Source organism: Lucilia sericata, unplaced genomic scaffold, assembly GCF_015586225.1.
Source record: "Lucilia sericata isolate MDLA Ls3-8-SP2 unplaced genomic scaffold, ASM1558622v1 Contig000061F_arrow, whole genome shotgun sequence".
Lineage (NCBI taxonomy): Eukaryota > Metazoa > Arthropoda > Insecta > Diptera > Calliphoridae > Lucilia > Lucilia sericata.
Genome location: NW_023994096.1, coordinates 622198 through 643783, shown reverse-complemented (window position 1 = coordinate 643783; position 21586 = coordinate 622198). Strand labels below are relative to the sequence as shown.

Sequence of the window (21586 nt, the reverse complement as noted above, 5' to 3'; positions counted from 1 at the left end):
TAGAAAAGTTTTAAGATTCTGTGCATCTTTTTCTATAGAAAAGTTGTCAGGTTCTGAGCAACTTTTTCTATAGAAAAGTTGTCAGATTCTGAGAAACTTTTTCTATAGAAAAGTTGTCAAAGTTTGAGTTGTCAGATTCTGATCAACTTCTGCTATAGAAAAGTTGTCAGATTGTGAGCAACTTTTTCTACAGAAAACTTGTCATTTTCTGATCAACTCTTTCTATAAAAAGTCAGTATACGATTAACATTTTCTCATGAAAAGTTGTCAGATTCTGACCAACTTTTTCCATAGAAAGTTATCAGATGCTGACCAACTTTTTCCATAGAAAGTTGTCAGATTCTGACCAACGAGTTTTTCTACAGAAAAATTGTCAGTTTCTGATCAGCTCTTTCTATAAAAGTCAGTATCCGATGAACTTTTTCTCTAGAAAAGTTATTAGATTCTGAAAAACTTTTTTTATAGAAAAGGTGTCAGATTGTAAGCAACTTTTTCTATAGAAAAGATGGCGGATTTTGATCAAATTTTTCTATATACAACTTTTTGCCAGATTCTGAGCAGCCTTTTCTATAGAAAAGTTGTCAGATTCTGAGTAACTTTTTCTATAGAAAAGTTGTCAGATTCTGAGCAACTTTTTCTATAGAAAAGTTGTCAGAATCTGAGTAACTTTTTCTATAAAAAAGTTTTCAGATTCTGAGTAACTTTTTCTATCGAAAAGTTGTCAGTTTTTGATCAACTTTTTCTACAGATATGTTGTGCGTTTCTGATCTACTTTTTCTTAAAAGTAGTTTCTGAAAACTTGTAATTTTCTGAGCAACTTTTGGTAGAGAAAATTTGTCACTTTCTGAGCAACTTTTTCTTCAGAACAACAACTTTTTGTAGAGAAATCCAGTTGTCTTAGGAAAAGTTGTCAGTTCCTTAATAACTTCTCATTACAAAAAAAAACTAGTTTCTTTTATATCATTGACTTCTATTCTAACATTACATTTAATTATTTTATTGAAACTTCCTATGATAAAATATTTTATAATTTACTTAGATTTGACATAAGACAACAAAAAAATATTGCCTTATTCAAGATTCATTAAATAGAAGTTTATGTGTGTAATAAAATTGATATTGTAGAGCATTTATTTACCATTTCTTGTGCTGTTAATGCTACATCCTCAGCATTACGTGCATCGAATATAAATTCATGTAGAAATTTCATCATGAGTAGAGCTGGATTTTGTTGAGTTTATTTTTCTATATACAAATTTACAAACACTGTGTGTGTGTGTATTGAAGATTAAACTAAATCTTTTTATTTTTATTATTTACAAGAGCAGTATTACAAGCCGTTAGATATCGAGCTAAGTTGTAAATCCGTTAAAGGATTTTAGAGCATTAAAATTCTCCAATTGCACAAAACAAAGATAACACGCACAAAAACACACACTTAAGCTTAGAAGATAAGAAGCACACTTCAATTTTTCCAGGTGATTTTATTATTTATAAATTATTTTGATTGATTTTGTATTTATGTATATTCACAGTAGGTTATTATTCACAATAGATTGATAATATTTAGAAATTATTATTATTTACAAATAATATTATGTATTTTAAAAATATTAAGATGTATTCTGAAAATAATAGAAGCTGGTTTAAAAGAATATGATCACAATTTAGTTTTCTACTACATAGATAAACCTTAATTCACAATATGCTTGTTGCAATCACAATAGTTGCATTTAAAAATCGATATATGTATTATGTTTCATTTAGTAACTTTTTTTATTTTTTTATAAATTAGAAACACACGAATTGCATTGTTTTCTTAAAACTCTCACGGCAGCTGGTCAATTATTTTCAATATTGTTCGCGTTTGTAAATTTTGTTTGTGGCAATTTATTTAAAAGGATTTTAAATCACTATTTTTTTTTCTTGCTAAAAAACAAGTCCATGAATCAGCTGTTGGCTGTCTCACATAAATTTAAAATACAATTCTAGTTCTTTGTACAATTTAAATTACTCCAGAGCAAACACACACACACACACAATACTTTGATGACTACATACGAGATACAAATTGAAATATAAAAAAAATCTAAAAAAATACACGACTGGTTGTAGAAGTACAAGATTATTCGTCAGACATTTTTCATTTTTTTGTCTTTCTTTATTTTGCATTGCGTTTTTACATGTTTTCTCTAGAAATCCCGACAATATAATTTTTTATTTTCCTTCAAAACACGAAAACATGGTGGAATAACAGCTACTAGACCTTGTTGAAAGTTTGAAACGAATTGTAAAAGAATCTATAGTTTTGGATATTGAGTCCAGCAATAAATAGACTTATTATGAAAATCAGGTTATATTCAAAATCAAATTTAGAGCAACTTTTTCTAATCGTTATCATTTTCTAAAGATTTTATATAATCTCTTGACATTAACTTTCCCAACAACACTTTTTCCAAGTAAATGTAACATTCTTAAAGATAAACTTACTAAATGTTCTAACAACTATAGAGTGAACATAAAAAGAGTAACATAAACCAAAGTGGATTAAATTGAAATAACAAAAACAAAACGACAAAGACGACAACAAACAACTGTGACAAACAAAAGCTACAACAACAGAAATACAAAAAAAACAACCAACCAATCCTTGATATTAAATCTACAAGTATGAATGTGTAGATTTATATTGGACTCGTATGTTTGAGAATTTATTTATATGGATCACGTGTACCATAGAGACCAGCCAAGCTACACAGATAATTGGATGGATAATGGTATTTATGTGAAAGAAAGGTGTTGGTTGGTTGTTAAAGTGGGTGGATGGATAGTAATTTCTTTTCCTACTTCGCACTTTTAATAATATAAAATGTGATTTTTTTTCCATAAAAAGTTACACACGTGTATGAATTATTTTTAAGTAATTACATACTTGTTATTTCATTAATAATATTTTGTAGGTGTAAGCAATATTATAACGATTAATTTTCTTAGGAAATTGTAGGGACAATAAATAATAAATTTAGGTTGATTTTTTTATAGAAAATTTAAAAAACATTGAGAAAAATCCTTATCTAAAGAACATATAGTTTAGAATGTGATATGAGGAGGATCTGACTAATTTTCTAAACAAAAAATAGCTCTGTAGAAAGTGTGGCCGAGATTACGGTTCTGCTCCTGACCAATAGGCTCAGATTCTGACCAATTTTCTATAGAAAAATGTGCTCTGATTCTGACAAAATTTTTACAGTAAATGTAGACCTTAATAATTTCTGTAGAAATAAAGTTTAGATTCTGAATAATTTTCTATAGCAGATGAAGGCCAGAGTCTTAACAATTTACTGTAGAAAATTTATTTAGATTCTGACCAATTTTCTATTAGAAGATAGGCTTAAATTGTGGCAATTTTCTATTAGAAAACTTTCTCATATTCTGACAAAATTTCTATAGAAAATATTGCTCAGATTCCGACAAAAATTAACATTTAATTAGATTCGCATTAGTTATCTATAGGAAAATTTTCCCAGGTTCTGATCAATTTTCTATGGAAAAATTTTATCAGATTCTTGTCAATTCTCTATAGGAAAATTAGCTTAGATTCTGACTAATTTTTTATAAGAAAATTTGCTCAAATTTTGACCAAGTTTCTAAAAGAAAATTTGCTCAAATTCTGACCAAACATCTATAGGAAAATTTGCCCATATTCTAACTAATTCTTTATAAAGGAATTTAGTCGGAGTTTGACAAATTTTCTGTAGGAAAATTTGCTCAGATTCTGAAATATTTCGTATAGAAAATATCGATCAGATTATGACAAATTTTCTATAGAAAACATTGCTTATACTATGAATAATTTTCTGCAGAAAATATTAAAAATATTGGTCAAACTCTGAATAATTTTCTATTAAAAATATTTCTCATACTCTGAACAATTATGACAAATTTTCGATAGAAAATGTTCCTTAGATTCTAACAAGTTTTCTATAGAAAATATTGATTCTAAAGAAGATTCTATAGGAAATATTTTTACATCCAAATTTTTTATAGAAAAATAGCTTAGATTCGGACAAATTTTCTATATGAATATTTGATCAGATTCTAACCAATTTGGTATAGAAAATATTGCTCAAATTCTGAAAAATTTTCCATGGAAAAATTTTTTAAAATCTGAACAATTGTGCCAAATTTTCTATAGAAAATATTGTTCAGATTCTGACAAGTTTTCTATAGAAAATATTATTCTGTTTCTGATTAATTTTGTATAGAAAATAATGGTCACATTCTGGACAAGATTATATTGAAAATATTCCTCTTTTTTACTAATTTTCTATAGAAAATGTAGCTCTGTTCCAGATTAATATTTTATATAAAATTTATTCAGAATACTAATTTCGTATATGAAACTTAGCACAGATTCAGACCAATTGTCAGATTCTGAATAATTTGCTTCGATTCTAACCAATTCTCTATAGAAAATATTGCTTAGATTTCTACTAATTTTCTATAGGAAAATTTGCTTAGTTTTTGAAGTCTTTTATAAGAAATGTTGCTGATTTCGATTATTTTTAGAAAAGGTTGTTCAATTTCTAACCACTTTTCAATAGAAAAATTTAATAAGATTCTGATAAATATTCAATAGAAGCATCTGTTTTAAATCACAGAATAAGTTGTCGTTTTCTGTCGATTTTTTATATGACTACTTTTTAATAATGACTTTATTTGGTATAATAATTCAGCCCATTATGTTCTCGAATATTTTGCTAAGATTTTTTGCAGAATATTGTTTTCAATTTATATTTTATAACGTATTTCAAAAACCGCAATTATGTATATAGTACGAGATCGTGTGTGCTTGGTATAAGGAAATTCTTGTTTTGAACATTTTATCACATATTATTTTAAATATTTTTTGTGTTTGCCAAAAAATGATATTTATATTTAAACATTTTTAACTTTTCTTTTAATTTATTTGTTTTTTATAGTAACTTTTGGTTTTTATTTAGAATAATATAGTTTTAATTGAAATTCAATTTATTTTTTTAACATATTTTTTATTATAATTAATTAAAATTTTGCAAATAAAAATTTTGATTTCATTTGTTATTTTATCGCTATGAAATAATTTATAAATTTTATATAATTTATATATTTTTTTGTAATATATGTAGATCTTTAATTTCAGTAATAATTTGCACAATATTTTACTATTTTAAACAAAAATTTTCAAAAATTCTTTATTTTATCAAAAATTTCTTTCATTTTTTTAAAATCATAATGAAATTTTAACATTTTCTTAATAATTTGTAACTATTTATTTAAATTTATCTAATATTTTTCAAATCACATTTTTTTTGTTAACCGACCGTAACACACCGTTTATGTTGAGTATTTAATACAATCGATGGTTGACAACTGAGAAAAACTCTCAGACTCAGTTCGACACACTCGCTGTGTTTAGCGAACAACAAAAAAAATAAAATAAACCAAAAGTGTATTTGTTAACTAAATGCTCGAAGAAATAACAACAAAAAAAAAACAATTTTTCCAAGTTTTGCCGCAAAATGTTATAAAGCAAAACAATAACAACAATATTAAATTAAGTTAAACAATTTGTTTTGCAAAAAAAAAACATACAAATTTAAAAATTTACATAAAAATACTTGCGTGAGTTTAATAGTTAGAAAAGGTAATGTCAAGCGGAACTGAAAACTATAACAGCAATAAAAGTCCTCTACAACTAAACAAATCATTCAAAAATTGTAGTTTTATAAAAAAAAATCACCAAAATAGCCACTTTAAAACAAATTGTTAACACTGATTTCTTAACTAAACATATGAGTTAAAAAAATGATAGAGAGCTTTTAAACAAGAAAATTTTTGCTCATTAATTAAAAGAGAAACGACAGAAAAAAACGGCAACAAACATAACTCGAGGGTTTGACGCGAAAAGAAAATGAAAATAGAAACAAAACAGCAAAAAGTTTAACTAAACCTCAAACATCTGATGAGTAACAAATAATAAATGAAAGAAAGAGCAAATAAAATAAACAAAACAAGATTCATAAAATAAACAGCATTATTTTATATTAGAATAAATTACAGAATTTGAAAAAAAAAATATCATAAACAACAGAGAACTGTATAGCAAAAGAAGCCCTGAAAAAACGTGCGCAACTTGATGAACGAGTTAAATGGATATTGGTAAACAGGCCTTTAGAGACTCCATGTGAATAAAGTTTGTATAGATTCCGAATAAGAGAGTATAAGAAAAAAAAAACAAGAAAATATTCACACATGTGTTCCGTAAAAAGTTATTGGACTTTTTAAAATGTGTTTATATTGCAAGTACTCCATTATATTTTAGCGATGACTTTGACGACGTCCTATTAAAACCTTTTAATATGATATAAATTTAAACCATCAAATCAGATCCTATAGGAAATGGGAAACCCGGAATCTGATAACTTTTCAAAGGAGAAGTTGCTCAGAATCTGACAACTTTCAATAGTTAAGAATCTAACCACCTAACCTCTATAGAAAAAGTTGACCACAATCTAACAAATTTTCTATAAAAAATCTGAACACCTTTCTATAGAAAAAGTTGCCCAGAATCCGACAACTTTTCTATATAAATAGTTGCTCAGAGTCTGACAACGTTCTATACAAATAATTACTCAGAATCTTACATATTTTCTTTAAAAAAATAGTTGTTCAAGAGTTGATCGCATGACATTTTAATAGACAAAGTTGCTTTTCTATAGAAAAAATTTATTGGAAACTGACAACATATCTATCGAAAAAGTTGCTTAAGCCATGACGTTTCTATAGATAAAGTTGTTCAGAATCTGACTCATTTTCTTTAGAAAAAGTTGCTCAGAATCTGACTCATTTTCTATAGATAAAGTTGTTCAGAATCTGAACACTTTTATATAGAATTTTTTTTCAGAATTTGACAACTTTTCTATAGAAAACGTTGCTTAAAATCTGACAACTTTCTTTAGAAAAAGTTGCTCAGAATCTGACTCATTTTCTTTAGAAAAAGTTGCTCCGAAACTGACCACCTTTCTATAGAAAAAGTTGCTCAGAATCTGACCACCTTTCTATAGAAAAAGTAGCCCAGAATGTGATCACATTTCTATAGAAAAAGTTGCCCAGAATCTAACAACTTTTCTATACAAAACGTTGCTCAGAATCTGACAACATTCTATACAAAAAGTTGCTCAGTATCTTACAACTTTTCCATAAAAAAAGTTGGTAAAAAAAAGTTCCATAAAAAAAATTATTGGAAACTGACAACTTTTCTGCTCAGAACCTGTTCAGAATCTGACAACTTTTCTCTAGAAAAAATTGCTCAGAACCTGACAACTTTGTTATAGAAAAAGTTGCTCAGAAGCTGACAGTTTTTTTGGTAGAAAAAGTTGCTCTGAAGCTGAAAACTTTTGTATAGAAAAAGTTGCTCATAGCCTGACAACTTTTTTATAGAAAAAGTTTCTCAGAATCTTACAACTTTTCTATAGAAAAACTTGCTCAAAATTTCCATAGAAAAATATGAAAAAAAAACTCTAGTTGGTTTCCTATCAAAACAAGTTTTTGTTTTTCGGGCATCTTTTCTGCAGAAAAATATGTCCCACCTCTTTTTTCTATAACAAATATTATTAAAATTAATATAGAAAAATATGTTATAATAAAAACATTTTCAAATAATTTTGTTTGTTTATTTAAATTGTGGTTAATCGATTTTAAAATAATGCTTAATTATAAAAATAAAATGAAATATTCACACAATATATAATCCTAAAATCTTGTTTATTTTTTTTTTTTTTTTTTTAATTTTATTTTTAATTTATTAGAATGCAATGAACTTTATTTTATATTCAACGGTTTTTTATTTTTAATTTGAAATATGCTTGACTGACGTTTAATTTGAAATACACACACGTTCCGCATTAGATGTACAAAAATACTCGTACAGATACAACGAAAAAAAAAATAAAGCAGACCAGATATTGTACATACCTAAATACATAGATATTGGTCAAATTTGTTACCAAAAATAATTAAAACGAAAACATGTCTGTCTGGCATTTTTTTTTTAATAGTGGACTGAGTGTTTCCATTATTAGTTTTTTATTTTTAGTTTTAATACATACATTCGATATGTTAGTGTGTCTGGGAGTATTGGCCGAGTTCGAATAACTGTTAAAATGTTAAATGAGTCACAACATGGGGATGTAGCTCAGATGGTAGAGCGCTCGCTTAGCATGTGAGAGGTACGGGGATCGATGCCCCGCATCTCCAATTAGAATTTTTTGAAATTTTTATTTTTTTAATTTAATTTTTAAGAAATATTAATAATTTGGGACGTTATAATGATCTGATTTAAGGATAATTATTTTCAAATTAATGCTTTCCTGTGTAAGGCACTCAATGATTTCCTTTAATTTAATCTTAATTTGCCAATTAGATTGTCGCAGTATAGGTTTTAGACAAGTTTTAATAAATAATTTTGTATTTCCTTTAATCACTGCAGTTTAATTTGCAATTATTATAAAATCATGAAACAAAAACTAATTCCAATTGCATATGCTTTAAATGAAACCAGGCAACATTGCATTAGGAAAAGGGTTTTTCTCTCATTGATGGATGTATGTTTTCATTTTGTTTGTTTTTATTTAGTTCAGTGTTATCTCTATTCCAAAACTATGGAGGCTTGTTTTAAAAACAAAGTCCAACATCTCGTATAATGATAATAACAACAGCATCTTAAATAATTGTCATCATTAAAGTCTTGAGGAAGAAAATCAACTGCAAAAACAAAAAAAGATGCTGATGAGATAGATGAGTGGAAAAACTTGCCAAACATGCTGATTAAATGTGTACAATGTACTTACTATACATATAAATGACAACCGGCATTTTTTGTTTCTACTGTGTTGGGTATTTGTTGTATTCTTCTTTTTTTTTTGTGTTTTGCGCAAACAATAATAGAAAATGAAAATGAAAATGAAAACAACAATAGCAAAATACAAAAAAAAAAATTAATAGAAAAAAGCCAATGACTACTAACGAATGTGTCATAGTAGAGAGAGTACAAAAAACAAACATATTTTCAAACCGAGAATAAATAATATATTTATGTAGAAAATTATCAGCCGTTTATATAGCGAAAAACAGCGAGTCCAAGAAAAAATTCAATCCACACTCAGTGTTTATTCATTGTTCTCTCTATTTTACTTCATAAAATTAAATTAAAAGTTTTCTCTTTTTCATCACCACTCTATATTTAAAAGGTAGTCCTTGTGTTACATGTCATTTTCCAGAATTTTTATTTATCTATCTCCCTCAGACTTAAAGAAAACTTATATATATTTTTATTTTTCAAAATCCTACTCTGGCAACTTTTCTATAGACATAGTTCAGATTTTGACAACTTAAGATGTTCACATTCTGACAACCTTTATATAGAAAAACATGTTCTGATTCTGGTAAAAAAAGTTGTTCAGATTGTGCCAACATTTTTATTGAAAAAGTCTGTTAAGATTCAACATTTTTATAGAAAAATTTGTAACTTGTTCAGATTCTGACAACTTTTCCACAGAAAAAGTATGTTCAGATTCTGACAATTTTTCAGTTGAAATATACTGTTCAGTTTCCGACAACATTTCCACAGAAAATATCTGCCTAGATTCTGACAACTTTTCTATAGAACAAGTCTGATCAGATTCTGACAACTTTTAATAGACAAAAATCTGTTAAGATTCTGACAACTTTTACAGAAAAATATTGTTCAGATTCTGACAATTTTTCTATAAAAAAAAATCTGTTCAGATTCTGACAATTTTTCTATAGAAAAAGTCTGTCCACATTCTGGCAACTTTTCTATAACTTTTCAGATTCTGACAACTTTTCGATAGAAAAAGTTTTTCAGATTTTGAAAAATTTGTTCAGATTCTGACAACTTTTTTATAGGAAAAGCAGTTCAGATTACGACAACGTTTCTATAGAAAAACTTGTTCAGACTCTGCCAACTTTTCTATTGAAAAACTTGTTGAGACTCTGACAACTTTTTTATAGAAAAACTTGTTCAGACTCTGACAACTTTTCTATAGAAAAACTTGTTCAGACTCTAAAAACTTTTCTATAGAAAAACTTGTTCAGACTCTGACAATTTTTCTATAGAAAAACTTGTTCAGACTCTGACAATTTTTCTATAGAAAAACTTGTTCAAATTCTGACAACTTTTTTATAGTAAAACTGGTTCAGATTCAACTTTTTTTACAAAAACTTGTTCAGATTCTGACAACTTTTCAATTGAAATATACTGTCCACATTCTGACAACTATTCCATAGAAAAATACTGTTCAGATTCTGACTATTTTTCTTTAGAAAAAGTCTGTTCAGATTCTCATAACTTTTCTATAGAAATTCTGTTCAGATTCTGACAACTTTTCAATAAAAAAAAGTCTGTTCAGATTCTGACAACTTTTCTATAGAAAAAGTTTTTCAGATTTTGGAAAACTTGTTCAGATTCTGACAACTTTTTTATAGGAAAAGCAGTTTAGATTCCGACAACTTTTCTATAGAAAAACTTGTTCAGACTCTGACAACTTTTCTATAGAAAAACTTGTTCAGACTCTGACAACTTTTCTATAGAAAAACTTGTTCAGACTCTGACAACTTTTATATAGAAAAATTTGTTCAGACTCTGACAACTTTTATATAGAAAACTTGTTCAGACTCTGACAACATTTCTATGGAAAAACTTGTTCAGACTCTGACAACTTTTCTATAGAAAAACTTGTTCAGGCTCTGACAATTTTCTGTAGAAAAACTTGTTCAGATTCTGACTACTTTTTTATAGTAAAACTGGTTCAGATACTGACAAATTTTCTATAGAAAAAGTCTATTCAGATTCTGACAACTTTACTACAGAAAAACTTGTTCTAATTCTAAAAACTTTTCATCAGAAGTTGTTTTTAGAAAATGTTTAGAATTTTTTATAGCTCCCGGAACCTGATTTAAATTCTGATAAAATATACAAATAGGCATCACTGTTTTGTATTTGAAAATCTCCCCTGTTATCATTGAATCTAAAAGAAACTCTCAGCACGTTTCATTGTTGTTGTTTAGTTATGTATATTATTTGCTGTTATTGTTGGTGGTGATGGGGTTGTATCGACCAGAGAGAAACGATGAAATATTTTACAAAGTAGATTTTTTTGTACTTGCAGTTCATACACATATTATTGTTTAATGATTAAAGTTTTTGCTTCTTCTTCCGATACTTGTGCTTCTTCTTATTTTAAGTGGTTTGATGTTTTTTAGTGCCCTAGTCCCAAGTTATTTAACTTAATATGTAGTGTAAGTACTATATTTTTTCTTTATTTTTTTTGTCATCTTTGTTTCTTTTGTTTAAAATAGTCTTTCTTTTTTGGATTTTTGCTACAGACTAAATAATATTATGTTTGAGTAGATTTTTTTAAATAAAATCTATATTTTTTGGTAAGTATTTATTTCTTATTCTTTGCTCACGTTTTCTTTGTACTTGACATGTGAGTTTTATAATTTATGGTTGAATATTTTTTTATACGATGCCTTTTAAAAATGTCTTTATTAGAAATACATTTATTTTTAAAGAAGTTATTCTTCTCTGGCATTCGAAATCGGAGAAATTTTCTATAACGAATATTTATCAGATTTGAAGATAATTTTCTAAAGAATTGTTGTCCAGAAACGAAAAAATTTTCTATAGATTTATTGAATTTTGTTCAGAATCAGAGATATTTTCTATTGGAAATATTTTTCAATGAGTTTAAATTTTCTTGAAATCACGAAATGAAAAATCTCTATAGGAGACATTAGAAATTGCTCGCAATAATTTATTTGAAAATTTAACATTGAAATTTGGTTAAGAATAGGGTCATTCAAATGTTAGAAATTTTTCATCGGAAACTAAACTTTTTGCAACTTTTGAATTAAAATTCGCTAAAAGATATTACATTCTACATTAACAGTTCAATTCGAAAAAAGATGTATTAACGAATGTATTATTTTATAAAGTAAAAAATATAATGTATCATTAACGTAAATATGTGAGAAAAAATACTTTAGAATAGTATTTCTAATTAAAAGATGGAAAGAAAAAATACATGTACATATACTTGTTGCAACCGTATCAGAAACTCTTCGACAACAAGATGGTGAATAGAACGCAAACAGAAATGGAAAAAGTCAGCATAAAAAAATAGAAAAACGCATTGAAAGCTTATTATAACAGCTCTAGATGTTTGAATATTTTCAATTGCAACTGCAATTGCAGTAAATATGTATATAAGTAGATGAGGAAACACAAACATCCACAACTATTCAAAGAAAGACAAAACACATTTAGTAATTCTCCATCAGCTAATGGCCAGGAAGACAGGCAGCCAGAGAGACAGTCTGAAAGATATAAAAATAAATACCTTCTACTTCTTTTGCTTGTTTATATGGTGGAAAAATCTAGAATTAGTTTGCAAAATAAAGAAAAAAAACTCTCATACAAAGAACAACGTCGACGACGACAACGAGAATTTTAGTTGCATTCATACTTGCAACATTTTTTTTTTGCTGTATTACAAACTTATTTAAAAAAATCTATATATAAAAATACCTGAACATAAAGTATAAAAGAAAATTTACTAAATACTTAAATGTGCAAATTTGCACTTAAAGCATTGTAGATTTTGTGGTATGTTTGCATGCTACCAGCTCTATATAAAAACAACATGTGTTGCATGCTGTATATTTAATATAAATATATATATTTTTTTATATTTTAAATCTTTGTCTATTTAATGGCAACAAAAAAGGGAAGAATTTATTTAATTTGCCGTAATAATTGTGTTGCATTTTCACCAGAGAGAATGTACAATATAGTCTACAATATCTAATTAAATTCTTATCTTAGGAAAGAACAGTTTTTGAAAATTTAAAAATGTTACTCAGAATCTGACAACTTTTCTATAGAAAAGGTAGATCAGAATCTGTCAACTTTTCTATAGAAAATGTAGCTCAGAATCTTACAACTTTTCTATAGAAAAGGCAGCCAGGAAACTGTCAACTCTTCTATAGAAGAGACAGCTCAGAATCTGACAACATTTATATAGTAAAGTTAGATCAGAATCTGACAACTTTCCTATAGAAAAGATAGCTCAAAATCTGACAACTTTTAGCTCAGGATCTGACAACTTTTCTATAGAAGAGATAGCTCAGAAACTGAAAATTTTTCTACGGAAAAGCTAATTCAGAATCTGACAACTTTTCTATAGAAAAGGTGGATCAGAATCTGACAACTTTTCTATAGAAGAGATAGCTCAGAAACTGAAAACTTTTCTACGTAAAAGCTAGTACAGAATCTTACAACTTTTCTATAGAAAAGGTAGCTCAGAATCTGACAACTTGTCTATAGGAAAGAAAGCTCAGAAACTGACAATTTTTCTGTAGAAAAGATAGCTCAGAATTTGACAACTTTTCTCTAAAAAGGTAGCATCTGACAATTGAAAAGAAGCACTCAGATGAAAAACTGACAGATTGTCTACAAACAAGTTGTCAATCAATATAATCTGTCAATTATCAATAGTAATTTTATACGACCTAGCCCATAAATAATTCTCCACCTTATTTTTCCCAAACAAACCATTTACTAACAACATGGCAAAAAAATTAAATATATTAAATTTCATTATCAATCATATCTAATGGCAATAGTTAATACCACTATTGACAAACAATGATTTAATTGTAGACAAAAAAAAATATGATTTTATTAAATCAATGACACAGTGGGGAGAAAATAATTATCGAAATAGATAATAAACGGCAATAAACCAATGAAATAAAATGTTTAACAAGAGATAATACAATTATCAGAAACTACTTTTATACAACAATAATAATTACTTACCGCTGCGGCATTGCGTGAAGCGGCTGCAGCTGCAGCAGCTTGATTATTCATGTATTGATTCTGTTGTTGCATCATACCCAAAGCAGCGGCAGCATGTGGTTGTCCACCCAGATAAACCAATTCACCAGGACCAGGTTGTCCGGGTGGTGGAGGTTTTGGTACGCCAACACCATTCATGCCCACGCCTGGATGTACGCCTGGATGATCGTAAATGTTACCAGTTGCAGCTTGCATTGCTGGTGGCATTTGCATATGAGTCATGCCAGCTGCTATAGCAGCAGCAGCGGCGGCAGCGGCTGCTGGATTATTCATGGCGTGATTGAGAAGATTCGAATTGTATTGATGAGATTGCATTTGTGATGGATGTGGGGGACCATGCTGTTGATGTTGAGGATGAGGAGGCTGCTGATGAGCAGGATGTGGTGGTTGCTGCTGTTGTTGCTGTTGTTGTTGCTGCTGCTGTTGTTGTTGTTGCTGTTGATGATGCTGATGTTGAGCAGCTGCGACTTGTGACATCATTTGATTATGTTTAGCAACGGCAGCGGCCTGTTGCATGGCAGCCATACCAGCGGCAGCAGCTGCAGCTGCAGAATTACCCATTTGATTCGGACCACCCATTGAGGGATGTAAACCACCATTAGTGCCCATACTACCCATGCCACCTCCCATACCAATGGGACCAATTGTACCGGGGCCACTTCCAGGTGGTGCGCCAGGTGCAGCATTGGCTGGATTCATTGGAGGATTGTACTTCCATTTGTCGGGATTCTATAAGGGGATTAAATGGAATATTTTTAGATAAAAAAAGTTGAAAGAAAGTTCTCCACTACCGGCGAATTTGAAACATATAAAGAAACAATTTCGACTAGTGCAACCCAATTCTTATCAAGCCTTTCAAATAATGTAGGCAATTACATTGGATAAAAAATTATTTACTTTACTTCATGAACTAATACCGAAGATGGAATATGGATGAAATGAGTAAAAAGTTTTAAACTATATAGAATGCCCTTAAACCTCCTATCTGAAACAATACCACACTCAGAGAAACATAAGATGTCTCAGCAAATTCCATAAAAATCTACTGTCTATTTAAAATAGCGGGACATAATGAAGGTCTCCCAAAACATTATCAATCAGTCCTAGAATAGTAAAATTGATTTTAAAATATCAAAGGCCTTATGACCAATACTTAATGTAAAGGTAACCAAAATGCTTATGCGAATGTATAAGCGCAACCTAAGGATTGTGACAAAATTTTAAATGGGGCTTTGTCCATTGGCTTTTATCAGTAAATGTGAAATAACCTACCTTCGACTTCGACAGGTTATGTAGAGGACATAAGAAATTGATCATATACAGTCCTAGAGTACAAAATCTCATATTAATAAGGTAATAGCCAATAGATTCCATGACAAACTGGGGGATATTACAGCACTCAAACCTTGCAATCTATTAGGTTCAATCAGAGAGATTCAGATTACCTTGAACTTTGTTCTTACTTTAGTGAACCGAACCGGTCCAGTTGAGAAGGTCCAGTTTACAGTTTGTGTTTTGTTCTTTTTGTTTTCCTAATATTGTTCTCTTTTCTTTAGATCTTCAGTTTCTACAAAGGAAATGGCAATGACCCTTAAGGTATCCGATTGGAGATTTCTTAACCTAACCCATTATGAGTTCTCTAACGATACATAGCCATTTATAATATGAAGAGAGTAAATCGAAAGGATGGGACATTTCCCATTATTCGCAATACTCGGTTACGGTTTTAGACCTTAAGTCACCTTAAAAGTAAATACTAACAGTACTACTATAGAAGTGGGACAATACTATACCGGACTATGTCAGGTTATACGAGGATGAGGAGAATTAGAGACGATCGGGAATATAATTTCCACTGTCAGAATCTAAAATGGCTGAGCAATAGGTTCCATGGCGGAAATTGCGGGACTTTACCCTCACACTCTTCTTGGTTTTATCAAGGGAATTAGTAATTTCTTCGACTGTGTTTTATAAGGGGACAAAGACTCTCCCTCGTTTCTTACTTTAAAGTACTGACTTGGTAAATTTAAAATTAGGATTTGAGAATAGACCTGTTTCCATTCACCTATACTCTCTACTTAGCTTCTTTCTTTCTTATTTTCTTATAGTGTTTTTTTTTTTTTTCTCTGTATTTGGATCTTCGCTCTTTGAAGGGAATCACAATGGACTTTACGAGTGGAAGTGCACGTTATTATGGTACATAATCCCTCTAAGACTAAACCTACTACTATAAAAAAGATACTTACATCAATGGTATGCTCATCACCACAGGCCCAACGTGCTTGCTTCTGGGCAAATTGAGCAGCATATTCAGCAGCTGCTACATCATGTATACTGCCGCCCGAATTTCCTACACCCGGTTGAACTCCACCCGGTGAGGGACGTGGAAACACGTAACCTACTGCTGCAGCGGCAGCAGCAACATCATCTTGAGTGCGCGGTACAGACTGATCAACACCGCCGCGCACTTGTCTGTCATCGTTACTGCCCAATAACTTCATGTGTGTTGTTGTATGCTGTTGTTCTTGTTGCTGTTGTTGATGTAGTTGAGATGAAGCTTGTACAGCTGACGCGCTACCGGAGTTCAACGAATTAGATGTTGGCTGATTTTGTGGTAAAGCCGATGAGGGCAAAGTTGATAATGAAGTGGGTGCTAATAGAAAATTATGCAAAGATTGACGCTGATATTGTTGTTGCTGAAGATGTTGTTGTTGTAGCGTTGAATTTGGTGGCCCTGTTTGGTTTGGCTGCTGGTGATGCTGATGATGATGATTAAGTGGCGTCGAATAGTAGGGTGATGGTGATGATGATGATGTTGGTGGCTGATAATGTGTTGAAGACACTGTGGACTCAATGGGGGCAAAGGATATTGCAGTAGTCGATAGCAGCTCTATTTTGAGGCCGTTATTTTACACAATTAAGATGTTTAAAATTAAGTTTTTTTTTATATATATTTTTTAATACAAAATCTTGCTGCTAGTTAAGGGAGCAATTTTTAGCAAGAAATTTTGTTAGTTATTTTCTTTGTTTTTCGGTTTTCTTTTTAATTATTCTCTTTTAAGACTCACAAGTTTTGTTTGTTATTATTAGAGATTTTTGCAAATTTACACAAATTGTTGTTGTTTGGGTTTTCTTTTATTTCTTAATACACGTTAAACGTTACGATTTAAAATATACCGAACGCGTTCCCGTAGAGTTTTCCTTATCAATTTTTACAAAGATTTACGATTCTTCTTAATAAAGTTAAACTGTTGTTTTATATTTTTACACAAGTTTTAACTTAAAATTATTTTTAATTTCTATTTTTTTATACACAAAAATAATTACACAATGACAAGGTGGTAAATGACGAACGACGACGACAACAACATTAAATGAAGTGTTGCATACACATTAAAAGATGACAATGGTTGATTATATTGGATTCTTTTCTGTTCTTTATTTATGATTTATTTAATATTTTTTTTCTTTCGATTTGTTTTTACATACAAGAAACCGTTATATTTTACTTTTATGTCAAATGAATTTATTTCTCTTTATTCTCTTACAGTATCTCACCACATAACGAGAGTGTTGTGTCAGTGATGATTGTTGCTGTTGTTATTGTAGTTGCAGAAGAATAATGATGGATCAGTGATGAGATTTTTTAATATTATAAAAAAACTTTTTACATAGATGTTATTTATGGTTGTTGATTGATATCTAATTTGCATAAAATCTAATTAATTTTTTTATACAGAAAATTTTTACACTGCAAAGAAAAAAGATAATAAAAATAGGTATATTGGAAGATTGCTTTTTTGAAATAAATATATTTTTTTTTTTTTTTTTTTTTTTTTTTTTTTTTTTTACAATAATAATAAAAGTAAATAAATAAAGAATATAAATTAAAGTTAAAAAAATGTAAAAAAAATAATTATAATAATAATATAGGACATTTTAGCATATAATGAGATGAGCTGAATGAAGTATATGTAAATTTTATATTTAATGGTGTATATAAATAAAATCTAACAAGCAGTCTTTTTTAAAGCAAAAAAAAAAAATACTAAATTTAAAGTTAATACAAATAGAAATCAACAAGCATATGGACAAGGTATCATTTAAACAAGTTATTCAACGCATATATATCAATAATTATAGAGTTTTAAGTATTTGAAAACAATTACCAACAAAAAAATTTAAATCACTCAGTTAAATATCATTAACAAATTACTCCTTATTAACAAATCATTTCAACATTAAAAAAAAAAAAAAAAAATTACAATAAATTACCTATAAATGCTCATTTCCTTTTTTTTTAAAAACTAACAAAAAAAGGAAATGAGCATTTATAGGTAGGTTTTAAAAAATAAATATGTAAAAGATTTTTATAATCTTATGGATCTATTATGTTATAGGATAATGTTGTACCTATTTGTTGTATTTGCATTATACCTACCTATTTCAAAATATTAAATTTTCAAAATCAAAATTTTTTAATTTAATAATTTGAACCCTATTACCGGATCTTTTAGAAATTGTAATATGTTAAGAAACTACATTTGTAAAATTGCTAGAAAATTAACAGAAATCATAAAAATTAGTAGAAATCCGATTTTGTGTGTATTAAATTATACCTAATTTTCAAACAAATTTGTTGTTAAAAGTGCCTATTATCTTAATCATTTATTAAGTTTATCTGTTAAATTTAAAATAACATTGGTCTAATGACAAGTTATCAAACATTTAAAAACAAATCAAGCCTTCGATAGCTCAGTTGGTAGAGCGGTGGACTGTAGAATATGATTTGTGTATAAAGAAATCCATAGGTCGCTGGTTCAAATCCGGCTCGAAGGATTTATTTTAACAAAAATTCTTTACAAATAAGGATACTAAGCCTTTATAAATAATATATATAATTGACAAAAAATTACCTATCATTTACCTATCAGTACTAAATTAACATTTTGTTGGAGGGTCATTTGGCAAATGACTGTCTGCCATGTATGTTTGTTGAAATCAAAAAGTACCTAGACAATAACATTTTTGGGAAATTATAGATTATTCTATTAGACATACTACCTATCTACAATTCTTCTATTTCAAACCAATAAAATCGGTTCATATACATTGGTACCTATGTAGGTATATCGGAAATATGATAAATGTTCCGAATTTTTATATACATTGGAAAGCATGCTCTGTAGTTAGGACAAATTAAGAATATTTCAAATGCATACTTTCCACTTAATATGCATAATGCTAGGAAACGTTCTATAAAAGAGATTGTGAAACATCTAAGAAGTACCTATTGGTCTAAAAAATAAACATTAAATATTAGAAAGAGATCCTGTGAAGCAATGTTTCATGGGTGTTACAAGCATGATCACAAATGCATAATACTGCCTCCTTCCCTATTTAGTGATGTAGGGTAAAAACAACACATGTTGAAAAAAAAATCAAAACACACAAAGGAAAAGGCGCCGCTTAACACAATGAATAAATAAATAAGTAAAATATTAAGTTAATTTAATAAACATTAAAAAAGGGAATTTAATGAAAAACGTTAACGAACAGAAATAATAATAAAATCACAAAGAAAAAATATAACAAACAATTGGAAAATTAAATGAGACATGAGCAAATTACAAAAAAAAAACTCACTCGCATAAGAAAAAGGATAGAACAGCAAAAAAACGACTTTACAACAAAAAGAAAAGCAAATAAAAAATAGATACTAGTAGTATGAGAAAATAAAAATCTGAATGTAAAAAATGTCTGAACTAATAAGAATACCAAGAAAAAATAAAATAAAAAAAAAAAATAAAATAAAAAAAAAAATCAAATAACAACAATAAACATCATATGTAGTCAGACAGACAGACGGACGGACAGGCATTCATGCAGACGGGCGAAAAAAAACGGCGAGCAGGCAATGTCAACTGTGTAAAAAATAACAAGGAGAGTGTAATAAAACGAAAGAAAATGAAAAAAGAAACAAAAACACAACACACAGAAAATGATGATGAGCAATTTTTGAAATACATAAACAAAAGAACGAACCACAAGGCAAAAATGGCGTCAAAAGAGAATTGAGGGTAAATGACAGGAATTTTATGAACACCAGCAAAGATACACAACAAAACATACGTAAATAATGAAAACAACAAAAGGACAAGTAGCATAAAGTGGAAATAAAAAATCGAAGGGAACACCACAAAAATCTTATTGGAATTCATATTATGGAATGGAAAAGTATATTTTTGTTCAACTTAAACATCGTAAATTAACTTCTATCTTTTTTTTTTTTTTTGCTTTTCGAAACAACAAAATTATAATACCTTTTATGTGTTATACAATTTTAATAATAAAAACTAAACATTCAAAAATAAATTGATTTTTACCGTTTTTTGTTGTTATTGTTGTTGGTATTCAGACGCGGTACTCACTGCTCAGTCGGTGGCAATGACAGAAAAATTGATTTGATTATTATGTATAAAACACAATTTTGCAAAAATTCTATGTCTTGCAAGTTGCAACTGTATAAAGAACTTGGTTTCGCACTTTTTGTACAAAATAAATAATTTTCTTCTTAAATATCAACAAAACTAATGTTTTGTAGAGTATTCTTTTGAAAACAATATAAACTAAATATACACTTTGTTGTTTTTTTTACACTTTACACAAAATTTAATTAAATTATATAGTTATATGACAAAACAGACAATTTTTTAATGGTCTTGATTTTTTTTATTTTTTTAGGCAAACTATTCCTTGGGTTGGTTGGCTAGTGGTGGTGGTAATAGCTCAATATAGAAAAGTACCCACAAAAGTTATTTATTTAACGATTTTATGATTCCTTTTCTGAATAAGATTTTCTTTATTTATTTTGCCACAATTTAATGAGTTTATTTTTAATAATTTCTTAATAATTTAGATTTTTATACAATTATTTACACAAAGAATTTATTATATTTTATCGGTTGAAGAAAAATTTCTTCGTCGCGAGAACACACACAAAATGCTTCTGTTCTGTTTAGTTCAGTTGCGCCGCCGTTGCCTGCCCTGCCAGACATCGGGATTTGCGGTTTTTTATGTGTATGTTTGGATATGTGTGTGTGATTTCTTTCCTTCATTTTATTCACATTTTTTATTTGTGCTCTTTCTCTCACTCTCTGCCCTTACGACATTGTTGCCAGATATAATAACATATTAAAATCTGATCAGAATCACATCACAAAGTATACAGAGGTGTCACTTTTGACATTTAAAAAAGTCTAAAATCAGCTTTTGTTTGATTTTGAAATTGTTTGGTGAGAAGAAGTACACAAAATACAACTAAAAAATCATTGAAATCGTTTTGTGCGAAAGAGAGGGAAACAGTTTTTTGCTCGTGACGGCTCTGTATACCCTGTGATCACATTCTGAGCTTGCCGTTTGTCTGCAGGTGAAGAATTTCTTATCCAAAAATGTAGCCCATTATATCTAAATATACATTTTGACCAGTGGTGTTCACATATCGTAATTGCCCTTAAAAGACCTTTAAAATATCTTCTAAACTTTTAGCGATCGGATTATAAGTTTAGAAAAAATTTGTCATTTTAACCGTTTAGGAATATA

General features: G+C 28.8%; 1 protein-coding gene and 1 non-coding gene across 5 annotated transcripts in view; one reads left to right on the top strand and one right to left on the bottom strand.

The window, feature by feature from the left end:
• The window catches only part of LOC119616185 (maternal protein pumilio-like), a 203768-nt gene that overhangs the window by 177122 nt on the left and 5060 nt on the right, over positions 1-21586 (bottom strand). For all 4 annotated transcript variants that reach the window (XM_037972519.1, XM_037972520.1, XM_037972521.1 and 1 more), the window contains exons 2-3: positions 16231-17735; positions 13946-14713 (exon numbers count right to left, since the gene is read on the bottom strand). In XM_037972519.1, coding sequence (XP_037828447.1) covers positions 13946-14713; positions 16231-16485 — 1023 coding nt within the window. In that variant the 5' untranslated portion in view covers positions 16486-17735. The remainder of the gene's footprint in view (positions 1-13945; positions 14714-16230; positions 17736-21586) is intronic.
• On the top strand, positions 18729-18823 carry Trnay-gua. The gene is made up of 2 exons: positions 18729-18765; positions 18788-18823. It is a non-coding gene; the product is annotated as a tRNA-Tyr (tRNA).